The 17,999-nt window shown below is 41.9% G+C and overlaps 1 protein-coding gene across 3 annotated transcripts; it reads right to left on the bottom strand.

Annotated features, from left to right (window-relative positions):
• Nucleotides 1–674: 674 nt before the first annotated feature.
• EOMES (eomesodermin) lies at nt 675–12,192 on the bottom strand. 3 transcript variants are annotated; one of them, XM_081933557.1, is made up of 6 exons: nt 12,055–12,192; nt 8,129–8,283; nt 7,352–7,473; nt 6,986–7,144; nt 6,146–6,207; nt 675–2,353 (listed from the first exon to the last, which is right to left on the bottom strand). In XM_081933557.1, exons 2-6 carry the CDS (start codon nt 8,277–8,279, stop codon nt 1,618–1,620), a joined length of 1,230 nt encoding a protein of 409 aa, XP_081789683.1. In that variant the 5' UTR covers nt 8,280–8,283; nt 12,055–12,192; the 3' UTR covers nt 675–1,617. The 3 variants fall into 3 exon arrangements, with proteins under 3 accessions (XP_081789683.1, XP_081789681.1, XP_081789682.1); XM_081933555.1 differs by lacking the exon at nt 12,055–12,192 and adding an exon at nt 9,704–10,720; XM_081933556.1 differs by lacking the exon at nt 12,055–12,192 and adding an exon at nt 9,704–10,720 and having other exon boundaries at nt 675–2,296.
• Between the last annotated feature and the right edge of the window lie 5,807 nt (nt 12,193–17,999).

Raw genomic sequence — 17,999 nt, 5'->3', positions numbered from 1 at the left:
AGAATTCCTTCTCTTCGTCCCTCACTTGAACATGTTGTTTCAGAGAGTCTCCCTGGACAAAGCGGCATTGGAGTATCGCGGAGCGCATGTAAGCCTAGCCCGGACACGTCTTCCTTTGGCTACTGGCGCGAGTCCACATTTTCCCAAGCAGAGCAGGAGAAGACCTCCGTTCTCTTCAATCCCGAATTAGCTGCCGATGGGAATAAAGCGGCTATGGAAAAAGGCGCCCGACTCGGGATAGTGTCTCGCACTGTATCTGTAATATTTGCATCGACAAGGCTAGGCGCTCCAGAGATGTCCGACTTCGCTCCTTCTTGGAGGAATGCGAGGGGAGATCCAGCCAACTTAAGGGCGACCTGTTGGCTTTTTGCTTATATAAGTTATACCTCTTCCCGCGGGTAGGCGTTGAGGAGGGATAAAATTCATGTTCACTTGGGAATCTGGGGTTTTATGGCTGGGTAAGGAAGGCCAGCCTTTTTGGTTGTGCAGCAGCTTAACAGAGAAATGGGATGCAGCAACCTTCTTATCTTCTACCGACCCTGTTCTACCTACTTTGTTGAGAGCCTGCTGCCAAAATCATTTTATTTTGGAATAACAGTACACTTGCTGTTTCAGAACAGGACCCCGATCTTTATATAGCATTTGCAGTGAAAAGGAAATTTCTCAACAACTAATATCATTGTAATACATTTATTATAAATTATGTACAGAGAGCATCCCCCAAATAAAACTAATGCTTTGTTTTAAAGCCTTTTGTGACTTCAATATCTGATAATAATATTTACAGACAGCGCAACAGGAAGTACAACACTTTCCATGTAAAACAGTTGAAAAAAAATACACTGACCACTTACCAATAAATAGACATTTTGACATACTCCCAGCCTTAGTGCCCACTTTCAATTTAGAATTTGTTTAAATGGAGAACTCCCAACATATCCTCTTCAACTGCACTGCCATAACTAGAACTAAAGATAGTATTTTGCCATAGCCTACAATTATGCCTAGACACAGAGCTGTACATATTATATGGAATCATTATTTGCTATTTTTGTAGGAATATTTCACTGCCATAAGATCAAAAGTCCCCCAGTCAAAAAAAAAAGTTTTACTTGCTATAAACTAAGACTTTTGTTCTTGCATATGTGAAGAATTGTTCTAAAGGAAAAGCCTCTAAGTATTTTTCAGATAGTCGACAATAAGAGATCCAATTCGAACTCCCTTTTTACAGAGACTTCTAGAAGAAATTAAGAATTTCCTTTCTCTAAATTGTTTGGCAATGCATAAAACATAACCATTGATTAAAATGTCCTTATGTATTACTATCCCTCTTTTTTGACCATTTTGAAGAAAACCTAATTTAATACTGCTTAAGCATTTTCCCTTAAATTTTGGAAATGAGCAGAAGAAAGAGACTTTATTTATTTATTTTAGTGCTACCTTGTTTCTTCCATTTTTTTTCCTGTGGAAGTCAGACAAAAACTTTGGCACATTCTATAGAATTGCACAAGACCATTTCAAAAGGTGACGATACCAAAGGTTCCTCACTAAGGGATCTCAGCACCACCACTGTACATGTACAGTTACTCAAATTTCAAGACACCAGGACTCAAACATTTAAGAACTGGTATAAAAAGCATAGTAGCCCATGCCTTTAGAAGCATCTTTGCTATAGTCCTCAGCATTAATATCCTCACACTTCATTGTTGGAGAGTTTTCATTGCTGGAGCTGTTTGGGGACAGTCGCCGCCTTTTACAAGCACCAATATAAACTCCAGAATCATTTGAATCTAGAGATTTTATGGATGGAGGTGTCTCAATCCAAGATGACCCAATTTCTTCTTTTACTTTTTCTTTTGAAAGGAGGTCTTCAGAGAAACCTGGAGGGCTTGTTCTCGAGGTCCAAGGTAAACCTGTAGACATTTTCCTTGGGTAAGAGCCTCGACTTCCCCATCCAGCCACAGAAGAAAATGTTGGATCTGGGTAATACCCTAGTGCATGGGATGTCTGAATGGGAAGGGATTTGATACCATAAGAGAGTAAGCTACTTGGAGAGTAATCAGTTTCATAGGAATTCATGTCCAGTTTGTTGGCCCCAGACTGCTGGACCGGAGTGACAAACCATCTCTGTGGTGGATTAGTCACCTCTTCAGCCTGCTGTGGAGAGAGGAGGCCATTGGTCTGTGGTACAGCTCTTTCACCATTATAGAATCTAGCTGGTGGCAGATTGTTGACAAATTGTTCCTGGAAGAAGGGTTGTACAGTGTACCGGGCTCCTGGGACAATCTGGTGGGATCTAGGAGAATCCGTAGGAGATGGAGTTAATCTGTCATTTTCTGAAGCTGTGTACATGCTACAAATATAAAAGAGAAAGGCTAAGATACTGTTCTTTGCCACTCAGAAATTTGATATTGACATGTATGGAATCTGAATGGGGCTCTAACCACAGTTCATTGGAATGCCATCTTAGCGATAGAGATTGTAAGTCTAATATACACTTTTTTCTGTTAATACTAATTAAAGATAATAAAGTTATGTGTTTAAATAAAATAACTGTTTAAATTTTTAAAAAGTTATATTCCAAACTAAACATTTTTTCTACATCTAGTAGTCTCTGCTAAGCTAACTCACACATCTATTGCAATGCGTAATATACTGATAGGTTCTGTCTATTTGGAAAGCCAACCTCTTCATTCAATAGAACTTACTCCCAAATATGTATATGTATCAGTGGTGGGTTCCTGCCGGATCGCACCAGATCGCGCGCTCCCTTTCGGCGCTAAACCTGGAAGTACGGTCTTGCCCCGCCCCTGGCGACGCGCCGACGCTTGCCTGCGCTCCACCAGCTCGGCTGGGAACGGAGACGTTTCCTCAGCGGAGCGGAGCGCCTGAAAGGGACGCAGGCTCAGCCTGCCAGGCTGCCACCACTCCACTGAAGACATTGCTGAGCAGAGAAACGTCTCCATTCCCAGCCGAGCTGGTGGAGCGCAGGCAAGCGTCGTCGAGTTGCCATGGGCGGGGCAAGACCGTACTTCCGGGTTTAGCGCCGAAAGGGAGCGCGCACAATCCGGTGCGATCCGGCAGGAACCCACCACTGATATGTATACATATTTGGGTATATATATATATACCGTGTTTCCCCGAAAATACAACCTGTCCCGAAACTAAACCCATGCCACATTTTTCGTGTGGGCAAAAATATAAGCCCACCCCTGAAAATAAACCCCCCCTCCGGCCAGGCAGAGCACCGCTCACTGACCTTGCGTTATTCCGAAAGCGCCAAGTCGCAGGAGCCGGGGGGGGGGGGAAGCGCTCACGTTGCTTGCTGCCTTCCGGATACCGCTAGGTTGGGGAGTGGAGTTCTGCCTGGCCGAAGGGGAGAGTTACCGGGCGGCTGCTCCCTTGTGAACTGGCTCCCGAAGAGCCGGGCACAGCCTCAGGGGCGAAGCAGCCATGAGGTAATCATGCCCACGAGCAGCCGCCCGGCAAATCCCCTCCCCAGCCGGAAAGAGCGCCACCCACCGACCCAGGGGGCAATCCCCAAGGTGCCAAGCCATGTGGCGCTCTGCCCGCTCCCCAGCTCCTGCGGCTTTGCACATTCGGGATACCCCCTAGGTCAGTGCATGGAGCTCTGCCCGGCTGGAGAAGGGGGTTGCGCGAGGCCCTGTTCCGCTCGCAGCTACACCAAGCCCTTGCCAGGCTCTCCCAGGCCACCGCCGCAGGCTGCTGCTGCCCGCCGCCGCCGCCGCCGCCGCCGCCCCGCTCCGCTCCGCGCAACTTCAAAACTCGGGGCTGAGTCTTTCAGCATCGGCTGCTCTAGGAGTGCTCTCTATGGTGGGCTGGCTGCCGGACAGGGAGTCTTCCAGCAGCCGGCCCACCATAGAGAGCACTCCTAGAGCGGCCGATGCTGAAAGACTCGGCTCCGAGTTTTGAAGTTGCGCGGAGCGGGGCGGCGGCGGCGGCGGCGGCGGCGGGCAGCAGCAGCCTGCGGCGGTGGCCTGGGAGAGCCTGGCAAGGGCTTGGTGAAGCTGCGAGCGGAACAGGCGCTCGAGCAACCCCCTTCTCCAGCCGGGCATAGCTCCATGCACTGACCTAGGGGGTATCCCGAATGTGCCAAGCCGCAGGAGCTGGGGGATGGGCAGAGCGCCACATGGCTTGGCACCTTAGGGATTACCCCCTAGGTCCGTGAATGGCGCTCTTCCTGGCTGGAGAGGGGATTTGCCGGGCGGCTGCTCGTGGGCATGATTACCTCATGGCTGCTTCGCCCCTGAGGCTGTGCCCGGCTCTTCGGGAGCCAGTTCACAAGGGAGCAGCCGCCCGGCAGCCCCAAAACAATAAGCCCTCCATGATAATAAACCCAAGGGCATATTTCGTGGGGCAAAAGAAAATAAGCCCCTGGCGTATTTCGGGGAAACACGGTATATATATATGTCTGTATGTGTGTGTGTGTGTGTTTGTGTGTTGTATTTGTACTGATAAATAAATAAAGGGAGACTAGTATAGATTTATTTATTTATCAGTACAAATACAACACAAATATAAAAAGGCAACATTAAAAATAAAAATATGGTTTTCTGCCTGCATGGTCTTCTGTGATGAGCCGAAGGACAGAAAGAGGGAGTAGTGACCTTCCTCCCATATTTAGGCATACCAGGGGTTGTAACACAAATACATACCTATTTCCCTGGCTCAACTGATAAGGATGCGAGCCTGTGGCTTAGTGGCTAAGCCTAAAATATAATACAGCCCAGGTTCAAATCCCAGTAAGGGTATGGCTAGTGGATGAGAGCTAATTAGCTCAAAATAGATCTATACTAGTCTCCCTTTATTTATTTATCAGTACAAATACAATACAAATATTAAAAGGCAACATTAAAAATAAAAATATGGTTTTCTGCCTGCATGGTCTTCTGTGATGAGCCGAAGGACAGAAAGAGGGAGTAGTGACCTTCCTCCCATATTTAGGCATACCAGGAGTTGTAACACAAATACACACACACACACACACACACACACACATATATATAAACTGATAAGGAGGCGAGCCTGTGGCTTAGTGGCTAAGACTCCTGCCTAAGATATAATACAGCCCAGGCTCAAATCCCAGTAATGGTATGGCTAGCTGATGAGAGCTAATTAGCTCGAAATAGATCTATACTAGTCTCCCTTTATTTATTTATCAATACAAATACAACACAAATATAAAAAGACAACATTAAAAATAAAAATATGGTTTTCTGCCTGCATGGTCTTCTGTGATGAGCTGAAGGACAGAAAGAGGGAGTAGTGACCTTCCTCCCATATTTAGGCATACCAGGGGTTGTAACACAAATACATACCTATTTCCCTGGCTCAACTGATAAGGAGGCGAGCCTGTGGCTTAGTGGCTAAGCCTAAGATATAATACAGCCCAGGTTCAAATCCCAGTAAGGGTATGGCTAGCGGATGAGAGCTAATTAGCTCGAAATAGATCTATACTAGTCTCCCTTTATTTATTTATCAATACAAATACAACAGAAATATAAAAAGACAACATTAAAAATAAAAATATGGTTTTCTGCCTGCATGGTCTTCTGTGATGAGCCGAAGGACAGAAAGAGGGAGTAGTGACCTTCCTCCCATATTTAGGCATACCAGGGGTTGTAACACAAATACACACACACACACACACACACATATATACACACATACACACACACACACACACACACATATCTCAACTGATAAGGAGGAGAGCCTGTGGCTTAGTGGCTAAGACTCCTGCCTAATATATAATACAGCCCAGGTTCAAATCCCAGTAAGGGTATGGCTAGCTGATGAGAGCTAATTAGCTCGAAATAGATCTATACTAGTCTCCCTTTATTTATTTATCAGTACAAATACAACACACACACACATCATATACATATACATATACATGTATGTATGTATGTATGTATGTATGTATGTATGCATGTATGTATTATTCCTTAGTTACATTAAGTACTGGTAGTGTTTTGTTATTTAACAGAGTTGCTCTTTGCTCGGATGTAAAGTTACTTTTTAAAATATAAAATTCAAGTACGTATACTAATTAAAAGAAACATTAAGAGCTAATCTTTCATTGTCCTTGGCACTATGTAGAAATACACAAATCATTACTTACGAATCATAGTTGTCCCTGAACCCTTTTGCAAAAGGGTTATGATCAATTTTAAGCTGTGTGATCTGGAAAGTAAATCAGAAAAATAGCATGACCTATTTAGATATGTTATACCTAAAAAGACAAATAGCTCTTTGTATGTGTAAAAAGGAAAAAAAATATTTACATGGAAAATTAAATTTTCTATATAAATATTGCTGGTTGAGTGGGTTACAGGCCCTTTCAGGCAAGGAATGGTGACTGGAAGATTCCAGGAGGCGTGCCTTCACTCCTGCCAAAGCTCCTGTCCTCTGGAACATTATTTCTCAGGACTGAGAATGACTCTGGCCCTATTGGCCCTTCGTAAGGCCAATTTGTACTCCTGACTTCCCAAATCTGGATTCAAACCTGACTTTGTATATAGGTTTGGGATCTTAAATGTTTCCTAGCTATATTGATATCTATGATTATTTTTCTCACCTGCCATATATATTTAATTTGTATTATACTGTAATTGTTTTTAACTGCTTAATGATTGTTCACTGGAGTTACTTGCTTGACATTGGCAGCTATAGAGAATGAATGAATGAATGAATGAATGAATGAATGAATGAATGAATGAATGAACAAACAAACAAATGAATCAGAAAATAAATTTATAATAAATTTAAATAAATCTGCTAAATAGAGTGGTTGAAAACAGATTGATGGAAATAGCAATTTACATGCCACTAAAACACTCAGCCTCATAAGTTTGTTTGCTTACACGTTTTTATCATTTAATTTTAAAAGCAGCATGAGGTAAAAGAAGATGCTATGCTACAGATAAAAAACAATGGACATTCTGAGATTATGTTATCTTACATCAGTGTTCTGATATGCAGTAACAGCTATGAATTGTGTTTCAGGAAAGTTGAAAGTTTGTGTTTTAGTAGAGTCATTCATATCTTCAACACCATCTTCTGTCACTTCCACAATATGGAGACGAGGCTGATATTTGTGCAGGGACTGTAGAACAATCATCTGGAAACAGTTTAGCCATCTTTTGTTATAAGACAAATACTTTTAAAATCTATTAAATTTTGTACAGAGTTAGGATTATGATTCAAAGCCTATTTCTCATTTACATGCCAGTTTATCTCTGTTAAAAGACAAGACTAAGTCAATATTCAAGACTGCTGGGCCAATTTTGTCTGATTCAGATCGCATTTAAGTACATAATTTTTTTACCTGGGTATTATTATTATTAGCCCCTTTGTTGTTAGTAAGTTTGAGTTTTCCAAAAGAGATTTCCTGTCTCATCCAGTGGGCTCCAGTATTGGGAGATTCAGGATGAACGTAAACCTTGTTGCCTATTAGAAGGAGTGGGGAAAAAAATAAACAAAAATATGTTTCGGCTCCCTCCTTCTATACCAGAGACACTGACATAACCACACATTAGCCAAAGTATGTAGCTACTAAGTATCAGATTTAGAAAAGAGGCACTGTTGTTCACACACTTGTACATCTAATAATATGTTGCCACTGACTTTATTAGGCTAAGGAAATGTAGCATCCATAATAAGACCCAAGAATATATCATAATAAAAAAGATAATTTCCTTGCTAACCATTTGCAACATCTTTCAACTATACCAGCTATCCTTTCAGCAATTTAACCATAAATACAGTTTTTTTAAAAAATGTCTTAATTACAGTTGAAATGACTGGAAGAAATGTAAGAGGGAAATAGCTCTATACTTTCCCAGATTCTGGGCACAAGCAGAGGCCATCAATATCTCGTTTAAAAAGTGGGAGAAATATTATCCTTCCACAATGAAATTTTTGGCTACAAGGAAGACATACATGAGGCAAAAATGCCTCTGTTGGTTTCCTACTCAATTAAGTGTAATGTTCTATCCACCTCTAGGGTGAATAATGAAGATCAAAAACAACACAAAACAAAAAACCCCAAACAAACCCTTTCCCCACCAGCTGTAGGCATAGACCTTACATAATAATATCCTACCTTGCATATTATTATCAGCTTTGCCACATGTCACCCATTTTCCTCCCTGGAAGCGCCAATGGTTAGGATCTGCAAGCACTACTTCCACGAAAACATTGTAATGGGCAGTAGGATTGAGGCCTGTTATGTTGAAACTCAGGAAAGGAAACATCCGCCTGAAATGGGAAAGAGAAAGAAAAAAAGGGGCTTTTAGAGAAGTAGCCTGCAGCTATTTGCCAAAAACTCCTGCAGAGTCCCTCTGGCAGCATGTTTCAGCCTTGGCTAGCACCTGGGCAAAGAAAAGGAGGCAGATGGTGGTCCCCTTGCAGGTTTTATATTTAGAGAGTGCTTGGCTGGGAGAGGGTTTGGCTTCAAACATCCTTTCTCTTTTGCAAGCATCAGAGTAGATGCAGGAAAGAAAAGACTTCACCATCACCTAGCAGAATTCTGCTTTGGAGAATCAACATCCTCCAGCAGTTGTTCCACAGTTATCCTGTGTAAATGTGCAGACCTCCATTTTCATCATCAGTTTTGAGGGTTGGAATTTTAACTTTTGAACTTCAAACCCTGATTTCCTGGGACAGGTATTATTCTCTGCACTGAAGCCATTTGCTTTTTCTAATAATTATTCAAAACAAACCCATTGGGGAAAAGTAAGCATTCTGCTGAAAGTTATCAAGGAAACTAATTTTAATTTTTAGGACGGGAAATAGAAGTTAAAGAAGAAATAATAGAACTCCACTTCAAGCTCCCATAATCATACCCTCTCATAGGGATGGCAGGAAAGACTTGCTTGGAAAGAGCTTGTTTTTAGTTGAAATTGGATTCGGTCTTCCTGAAATCTTAAAATATAAATTTCAGTCACACAAATTGCTTTGCTAAGTAACAGGAAAAGACAGTGGTGTGATTTCCCAGCAACTTTGATCAGATCAATTTCCAAACAAATGGTGCCAGAATCAGTTTGTTACAACATATTAAAACTAAAAGCCAAATTGAGATTCATAAAATCAAAATACCCCCCAAAATTCTGTCTCTTTCAAAAAGGGTCAGAATTGGTGTGAGATTTTAATGCACTTCAACATATAAATATAGCACCAGTGCTTAAAATCCAGTCTGATTACAGGAGAAGGGAGGGAGCAATCTAAGAAGTGTGCACTGGCTTCAGGAGACTGAAGAAATAGTATTTCATGAAAAATAGATTATAGGATTGGAATTCTGAAATAGGAAAGAAACGAAACCAGGGAGCCCATTAAAAAAGTAAAACCAGAACCCACTTATAAGAGTAGCCAGGATCCTAAAGTGTTTTGCTGCAGATTTCTTCTTCTTTTTTGAGTGCAACTGGATCGGCTAATTCTCCTTTCCAAACATGTTTCCAAACCTAACAAACCTCAATTCGAAGAAACGAATTTAAAACGTCTTTGAAACCAGATGTTTCTAGGGCACACGAAGCCTGATTTCACCCAAAACTTAAATCCCGACTAGAGAGGGATGCAGCTCCGCTCTCCTTTTGCCACCAATCCCAGGAATGCAGTAGTTAACAGATATGCTCGGCAGGAAAGCTGCGCTCGGAAACGGCCACTCGTCATAAAAACCTACCTGCCCTGTTTGGTAATGATCATCTCGGTTTGATGTCGGTGGAACTTCAGCCAAAGCGGTCGATTGCAGAGGAAAACTTGGGCACGGAGCCCGCCTGCCCCGCCGGGCATCGCCAGTCCCCCTAGACCGCCGCAGGAGCTGCCCCCCGCCGCCGCCGGCGGGTAAGGGTTATAGAGAGCACCGGGAGGTGCGCCTTGGCCATACTGATAGGTGCTCGCGGCTGCAGCGAAGGGCGTCCTACCCGCTGCCGTCGAAAAGCTGCCCGGCGGAGTCAGCACAGAACCATAGGGGTAGCGCGCTCCACTGGGCGCCTGGTACATGGAGCTGGACTGCGCGCTCCCGGGCGTCCCAGCGTACGGGAAAAGTGAACACGGACTGCCCAGCTCGGCACTAGCCTGCGGGCCGGGAGATTGCAGGTAGTACCGTTCAGGACTCAGGCCATCTAAAGAGTAGCGCGCAGGCGGGGGTGGCGGCGGCGGCGGCGGCAACACGTCTTCCTCAGTTGGACACGGCGAGCTCTTGCGCCCGCCGTCCGCGACCTCAGTTACCGCCTTGGGCGGCATCTGTCCGGCAGTGACGAAGGGCGGTGTCTCGCCCGCCGCCTCAGCCTCACCTAACAGGCTCGCTGCCGGCCCAGAGGCGCCTCCGAACTTTTTCGGCACCTTTTCCAAGTTCAGGCGCGGCGGCGACCCAGTGTTGAGGTGACGCGCGGTAACGCCGGCTCTACCGCCCGCGGCTTCCAGTGGATAAAACGGGGCACCCGGCAGATTAGCAGAACTGCCTAGGAGTTGCTCCCCCAATTGCATCTCGCCAAGTGATTACCCCCTCGTCTCCGCCTTGAAGCGTCCCTGAACTCTCGGAGAACAGCTCTAGCGAGAGCCGCAAACAACGTGCACCTCACCCCTCCCGAGGTCTACGCTTCACAGACTTCTTAAAGAAAGAGAAAAGGTCGTTAGCCGCCCACTGTGGCGACCTATTGAAAGCCACCCACCGTCCCCGTCCCTTTAATCCCATGCCAGTGACTGCACCCGACCGCGCTCGGGAGCATGTATACATATATATAGGCGCGCGCTTCTTTCTTGTACCCGGGGAGGGGCTTGGAGGCGGTTCCATTCAGAGACGAACTTCTCTTATTCTCGTCCACCTATTGGCTGAGCTAGGAGACACTAATTTAATTAGACAGTTACTAATTGAAACAAGTCATCTGTGACTCCTGGAGGGAGGTATATTTTTAAAGTCACCCCTCTCTTTGCATTGTTAAACAATTCGATGAAAAAAGAAAAAAAGTTTTCCTATAAATAAGAGGGATTTAAGTTTTTCTTCTGCGAAAAGAAAAAGAGAAACTTGTAACTTTTAAAAGCGTTCCTCTCAATTTAAAGAAAAGCGGAGTCTGGCTGGTTCTTAGTCTGCCAACGTCTGCAAGGCCGAAATCCACTTTCGAGGTCAAAGGAAAGAATGGCCACTGCCTTTTAGTTCAGGCCACCCATGAAGTCATCATCCCACCTCAACAGGCGAGGCCTTGGCTCACCAGCGCCCTTGACCAAGCTGGGAGAGGAGACGCGGCGGACCCACATTTTGTCTAAAACGCGGCTAGCGTCGCCCTCAGCATCGGCGCAAGCCTGGTTCTTGACAAAGCGGGGGTCCTCCTCGTTCTAATGCTGTCCCGATTTGTGGGTGTGAAAGAGGAGGGACAGAGAGAGAGGAAGGTAGAACAACGTGTCGAACCTTCCACGATTTCTCAGGGCTCTGAGAGGGGAAAAGCAGATGAAGGAACAGGGACACAGAAACCAGGGAAGGTTTTTCTGTTGAATTCAGGAAGGCAACTTGTATCTGACATTAGCAAGAAGGAATTCTACTTTGCCCCTCGACCACCGGGGGCCTTGCAATTTCAATCCTCTCTGAAGCACAGAACAGTTATTATTAGTTTGAAAAGTAATACAAAGTGTTTACTTATTACCAGCTAATCTAACGTAGGCTGTTGGAGATTCAGGCAGACCAAAGCTGCTGCCATCCCACGGACCTTTTAGCTGAAAGCAAGATGCTGTGAATTCGAGTTAACTTCCAGAGGCATAAAAAGGCCTGCACCTTTAAGCTACAAACTATAAGATTGGAAGCTGGTCTCCTTGAATTTAATGAACTTTCATTCCAACGCAGCCTCAATAGAAGCAGGCTTTGGAGTTGTTTGTGTGCCTGTGTAAACTGCATTTTATTTTCCGAGTACGGCTAGATTTTTATAGAGAATAATCCAAGTAAACCGCTGAGAAAAAGCATGAGATTGTCAAATTTCAGTGAGGACAGGACCCAAAGTAGTGAGCATACATAGGGAGATCTTCGATCCCAATATATCTTACCTTGATTTGGAACCCTGGCTGTTCCGAAGACGGTTGGATTGGAATCAGTCACCTGTAAGCAGCACCGGAACACACGTTATTACCAGAGCTTTTGCGCAACCACTCCTGAAGCTTACGCAAGAGCACGCCCAATGTCATGACGCCGCTAGCAGTAACACGTTAGTGGAGGGAATTCCGGAACATTCTCCCTAGATAACCGAGAGGCCTTTCCCAGATCTGTCCTGGGACGTACCGCAAACTTCTGCGTGATTAGTGGACGTTTCCTCGTTGTGTTTAGCGAAGGCCCGCTTTAAAAAAGTCCAATAAGGAGCTATGATATGGCGAAAGCTCCGAGTTAGTGTCAGTCAATGGATACGAGGGCATTCTTTCCCGCCGGGTCTTCGTTATTCACCGTCGCGAAAAAGTCCCCGTTAACAAACCAAACCAGGAAACTACCGTAAAACGAGAGTGATCGCGGCTGTACAGTAATATGTTTTAAAGCTTAGTGTTCCCCTCTTTGTCAAGGGCCTGAGAAATTCAAAATTCGTTCCTAAAAACCAATATATCAGTTAAAAGCGAAACGAAGCAGGTCTTTTGGAGTTCTTGCAAGATGTGCGAAGCTCCTGCTTTAATAAGTAGGGGATCAATGGTAATAATTCTTCAGACTGACAGTTTTAACACTATCTTTTTATAAAAGAACATGGAAAATCAGAAGAACGTAGTTTTTCTGCGTGTTGGTTTCACTTTTAGTGAGTACAGGTATCGATTAAATTGCATCGATTGAAAAAACACCTATTAATTAACTCTTTCAGAAGATCTTAAGATATGTAGCATACATTCCCACTTGTTTTTATGAAATGCTGGACACAAATTCGTTGATTTTATTGAAATTTAGTTCGAAATAAATGTGAGAGACAGTCTCTTCCTTGGTTAATTCCTCCTTTCTATATAAACGAAGCAAGCTCTTATTGTAAGTTACAGAGAATTTGTCCTTTTGTGAGATAAAATTATCAGATGAGCTTCTCTGCTGACTATTTCAGGTTTTTGGCCAGATCTTAGATTGGCTGTGAATCCAGCCAGTCTAAAGATAAATTTTAGATTGCTTAACTATAAGTAAATCATTAAAAATAAATCTCATATTGGTTAACCTTAAGACATGGTGTGAATTGAGTTAATACTCTGAAGGATAGCAAATTTCTACTTTTGGCAGCCAATTTTGTAGGAAAGATCTCAATAACTTTTCATAGAAAAGTGCTACCATTTCCATATAGTCACAGGACAAATAAAGCATTACCTGTATTTTCTTTGTACAGGATTTCAATTCACCCAATAATTTACTTTGTCTTGTTTCATTTCAAAAATAATTTTAAATGCCCAAGAAGGTTTTCTCACTGAAAAGTAAAAACAGCGAAAGATCAAGATTTCATTTTAAAAACATGCAACTGAAAATGAATTATTTGGGAATATATAGTGGCTTACCTTTAAGCAACACTAATCACAATGACATGTGGGTCTCTACAATTTAGGACAGCATTACTGGATTATCTCCCTTTGTCCTGAACTAGTAGCTTTATAAAAGTTCAGATACAATTTTGCTATGCTGAGTTTAGGGAAATCCAAATAAGTTAATATTTTAAGATATATCTTCCTCCATGTTATCATCCTAATTTTCTTTGGAATCTTGAATCTTTGCAATCATGTATGGTTTTGAAGTCCAGACATGAAGAATTCAAAAAATTACACTTGATCAAAAGAATTTAAATCTAGCTATACACAAGAAATTGCTATACTGGAAATGTCTTTAGATCCAAAATGATATTTTGAACCTTTCTCATTCATAGTAGATAGAAAATTGTATGCCAATCTTAACAAATTATTCCTCACTTTCATGCAACAACAATGATGTGTAACAAGAATTGGGATTATCATCTCAAACTCCTGGTCCAAAACCACTTGTTTATAGATCCTGTTGAATTAGGTGAAACTTACTTCTGAGTAAGGATTTCTTAAATTATAAGATTATATATCCTTAGTCACTTTCTTCATTGATTGGTCTTACCTATCTTTTATAGCAAACATTTGTTGCTTCTACCATATTTCAAGCAAAGTATAATGAATTATTTATGTGAACATTCAGCACCTTGGAGAGTAGCAACATGGATTATGAACTACTTTGTATTATTTACTAAGCAAAGTGATTTTGCTAATGACATCACATCTTCCTTCCATTTTGCCAGTAGATTTTCAAAATGCACACTTGCCGTGTTTACTATTATTTAGTATTTTCCTTCTTTGGGCAATAGTGCCACCTTCCTCATCAGTAAACAGCTGACTTTGACTGTGGTTTAAACTTAAACCTTTATAACTTTAATAGCTAGATTTAGAGCTTTCAGTACCTTTACCCTGCAACAAGATCTCCCTATTGAAATCATGATTTGTTTATTTAACAAACTTTTTAAAGCAATAATTAATGTAGCCATATCAGTCTGTAGACAACCTCCTAAAATTTTAGCTTGAATTGTCAAAATGTCATAAAGTATGACCTAGATTTCTAGTTTTCCTGTGCTAGGTTTTTTCCCCAGGAAGGAGGGGTGCAAAAAGTCATGCCAATAAAAAGGATGGGATTCATGACTCCTATGGAATTGAAATTTGGCAAATTTTCAATGACAAAAATTATCATAAAATTGTTAATGACATAATACAAAATACATTTTGTATTTGTGCTATGCAATTCAGCATGACTATTTGTCAGCCATGGAGGTCATAACTTTGGATCTCCAGGGCTGCCACACTTGATGGATGGGAATGCTGTGGGGAAAAGGAGGGGGGTTGGGTGGAGACAGAGTGATATGTATATACCATATTTTTTGGAGCATAAGACACACCTTTTTCCCTCAAAAAAGAGGCTGAAAATCTAGGTATGTCTTATACACTGAATACAGCATTTTTTTTGCCTCCTGAAGCCCCACCCTTTCACCAAAATGGCCATGCACATTTTGTAGGAGGCTTTCAGAGAGCTCCTAGGGGCTGGGGTGGGCATAAATGAGCAAAAAAACAGCCTGTCTTTTGTTCAGTTTTCCTCTTCCAGCCCCCAGGAGCACTCTATAAGTTTCCCAAGGCCCTTTTTTGGACAAAGAATAGGCCCATTTTTGCAAAAAAATGGGCCTTTGTTTGCTTGTTTTTGCCCTCCCCAGAACACTCTACAAGGGGGACTTCCTGTGGTGATGTCATAGTGCTTGGAGTTGAGGAATGGGAGCTCTCCTGACCTCTAACTCTAACTTCTTCGTTTGGGCTCATTTTTGAGCGCTGTGGATCCTGGAGGGACCAACAGATTAAGTGGGAAACTCTGAAGATGCTGGGGTGATAAGCAAATCCTCCCAGCAGTAGGAGAAACCCACTAAATAGACGAGGAACTATCCTGCCACTTCGTCAGGACTGGAGCAATGGCGACCGCATAAGAAGGAAGCAGAGAGAGAAAGCAGTTGAAATCGAGACATCTGTTACTATTATTGACAACCCAAAGAAGAGAAGGACAACGCGTAACTGGCGGAGAGGGTGAGCTGGAAAGAAGGAGGCTCGGGGAAGGAGATTTTTCAGATTTTTGCCGAAAAGTTGTGAGAGCAGAATTACTGAGTTGTAATTGACGGCGTGAATAACTTGAATTAAATTGGCCAGAGGGAGAACGAAACCCGGCATGGACAACAGGAGTAGGACATAGTAACTGCTGAGAAGACGTTTAAAGCACAGAAGGATTGTTTAATATTCGGGTTGGTTGTTGACTTGTTGACTTTTTTCTTCTTGCTCTTTTGAAAAGATTAGAGGGCTTCGTTACCCCCCTCTATTTTCCTTTGTCGCTGGATTTGTTGCATTAACTGATTGACACTAACAGTGATACTGAACAGAGGGTGACATCTAGTGGATCAAAAATTTGAACCCTGCGATCTGATGCAAGAAACCTTAACCGTGACATAAGCTGATATATATGCATAGAGAGAAACTTATTACTAGAATTGAATACCCATATAATTGATACAATTGAGAGACATCTATTTGTATAAGATAACAGTGTGATATATAACTCTAGGATATATAATAATTAAGGATCAAAATAGAATGGAAAAATACATAAGAATGTGTAGATATTGAAACATGATATCAAGGAAAGTTAATTATTGCTAAATATTGAGATATATAATTATTGATAATATTGATATTGCTGATAAAGTAGAAGTAAAGTAGAATTTATATGCAATTGTGGACAAGGATAAATAGGGGGATAAGAATGGCAATTTCAGCAAAGTTAGTAAAAAAACCCACACCTAATATGATTTCGGCAACACCCCCTCCTCAAATCAAAGATCAATTGAGAGCGCATTGGGGCTGGAGAAAGGCGGAACGATGGCAGGAACAACGGGACCAGCACCAACAATGCAGAGTATGCAATTGATGCTCCAGATGATACAAGAGACACTGATGAAAAACCAAGAAGTGACGGCTACAAATCATGAAGAGACAAGGAGGAATCATGAAGAAATGAAAAATGAAATGGGAGAATTGAAACGAAATATTAAAACCGTGGATGACAAAATTGAAAGGATACAGAATGCCTTAGCAATCAACGAACAGAAAATCCAGAACATCGAAACAAAAATAGAACAAACAGATCAGAAGTTGGAAAAAATGGAGCTGGAATATAGACAAGTTAATAAAGAACTAGAGTTATCAATCATTCGACTTGAAAATGAAAGAGCTGCATTCTATTTAAGATTCCAAAACATACTGGAAGAGAAGGAGGAAGACCTGAAAGGAAAAATGAATGGAATCTTCACTGAAATTCTACAGAGAAAAGAACAAGAGTTGATAGGGGATATTGATGAAGCTTACAGTGTGCATACTAATTATGCCAGAAGACATAGGCTCCCGAGAGAAATGCATGTAAGATTTGCCAAAAAAACAACTAGAGATGAAGTATACAAAAAAACCAGAGAAGGGAAAAGAGTTGATCACGCTTAAACAGATTCCACAGAGAATTTGTGAACGACGTAGACAATATCAATTTTTAACAAATCAGTTAAATAAAAACAGAATAATGTACAGATGGTTGGTACCAGAAGAGGTACTGGTGTCCTGGCAAGGAAAAAGATATAAGGTAGAGAATATAGAAGAAGCGCAGGAATTCTATGAGAAATACTGCACAGGGGAAGAAGAACAAGGAAGTAAAGAGGACCTAGAAAGTAGAAGTCAAGAGGAAGAAACATCAGAAGACAAAGGAAGAAACAGGAAAGAAGAATAGAGGCAAGAAAGAGAGAGAGCAGAAAAGGAGGGCACGAGAGGGAAAAGTCAGATACAAACTAGAAGCAACAAAAAATACCCCATCAAAAGATGGACCAGGAAATAACAATTATTTCAACAAACTTGATTGGACTGAACGCACCAAAAAAAAGAGCGCAGATGTTTAACAAACTTAAGAAACTAAAGGTAGATATAATCTGCATACAGGAAGTGCATATTAAAAGGGAACATAAGAACTTACTGGAAAACAAAAAAACTAGGGAAATTATACACGGCACTAGCAGAAAAAAAAGAGGGATAGCAACCTATATAAAGGAAAAAATAAATTGCAAAGAAGTCTACTCTGATGAAGAAGGCAGGATACTAATGATTGAATTAGAGACAACAAAAAACCCGATATTATTAAAATCATATATGCACCAAATCAGAAACAAGAGGAATTCTACAGGAAACTACAGAACAAAACAAATGAATTAGAATATGAAAATATTTGCTTAATTGGGGATTATAATGCAATTTGCAAGAAAGCAATATACCTTTTATTCGAACCCCCATCAGTCCCTATCAAGAATTGACATGGCTTGGATTTCATCTGGTCTATGCAATCAAGTAGACGAAATTGAAATAGAAGCAAATGAGTGGGCAGATCACAATCTAATAAAATTAAGATGGAA

This window comes from Natrix helvetica, assembly GCF_964273705.1.
Source record: "Natrix helvetica genome assembly, chromosome: Z".
NCBI classification, from domain to species: domain Eukaryota; kingdom Metazoa; phylum Chordata; class Lepidosauria; order Squamata; family Natricidae; genus Natrix; species Natrix helvetica.
The sequence above is the reverse complement of the archived record's forward strand: the minus strand, read 5'-3'. Positions and strand labels throughout refer to the sequence as shown.

Bases quoted from the DNA above. Each gene is read 5' to 3' on its own strand.
- EOMES (XM_081933555.1), bottom strand. From the start codon at position 10,509: ATGCAATTGGGGGAGCAACTCCTAGGCAGTTCTGCTAATCTGCCGGGT. The intron at 7,474-8,128 runs GTAGGATATTAT...TCCTTCTAATAG, and splicing joins AGCTGATAATAATATGCAAG to GCAACAAGGTTTACGTTCAT. The intron at 6,208-6,985 runs GTAAGATAACAT...TTTACTTTCCAG, and splicing joins CTGCATATCAGAACACTGAT to ATCACACAGCTTAAAATTGA.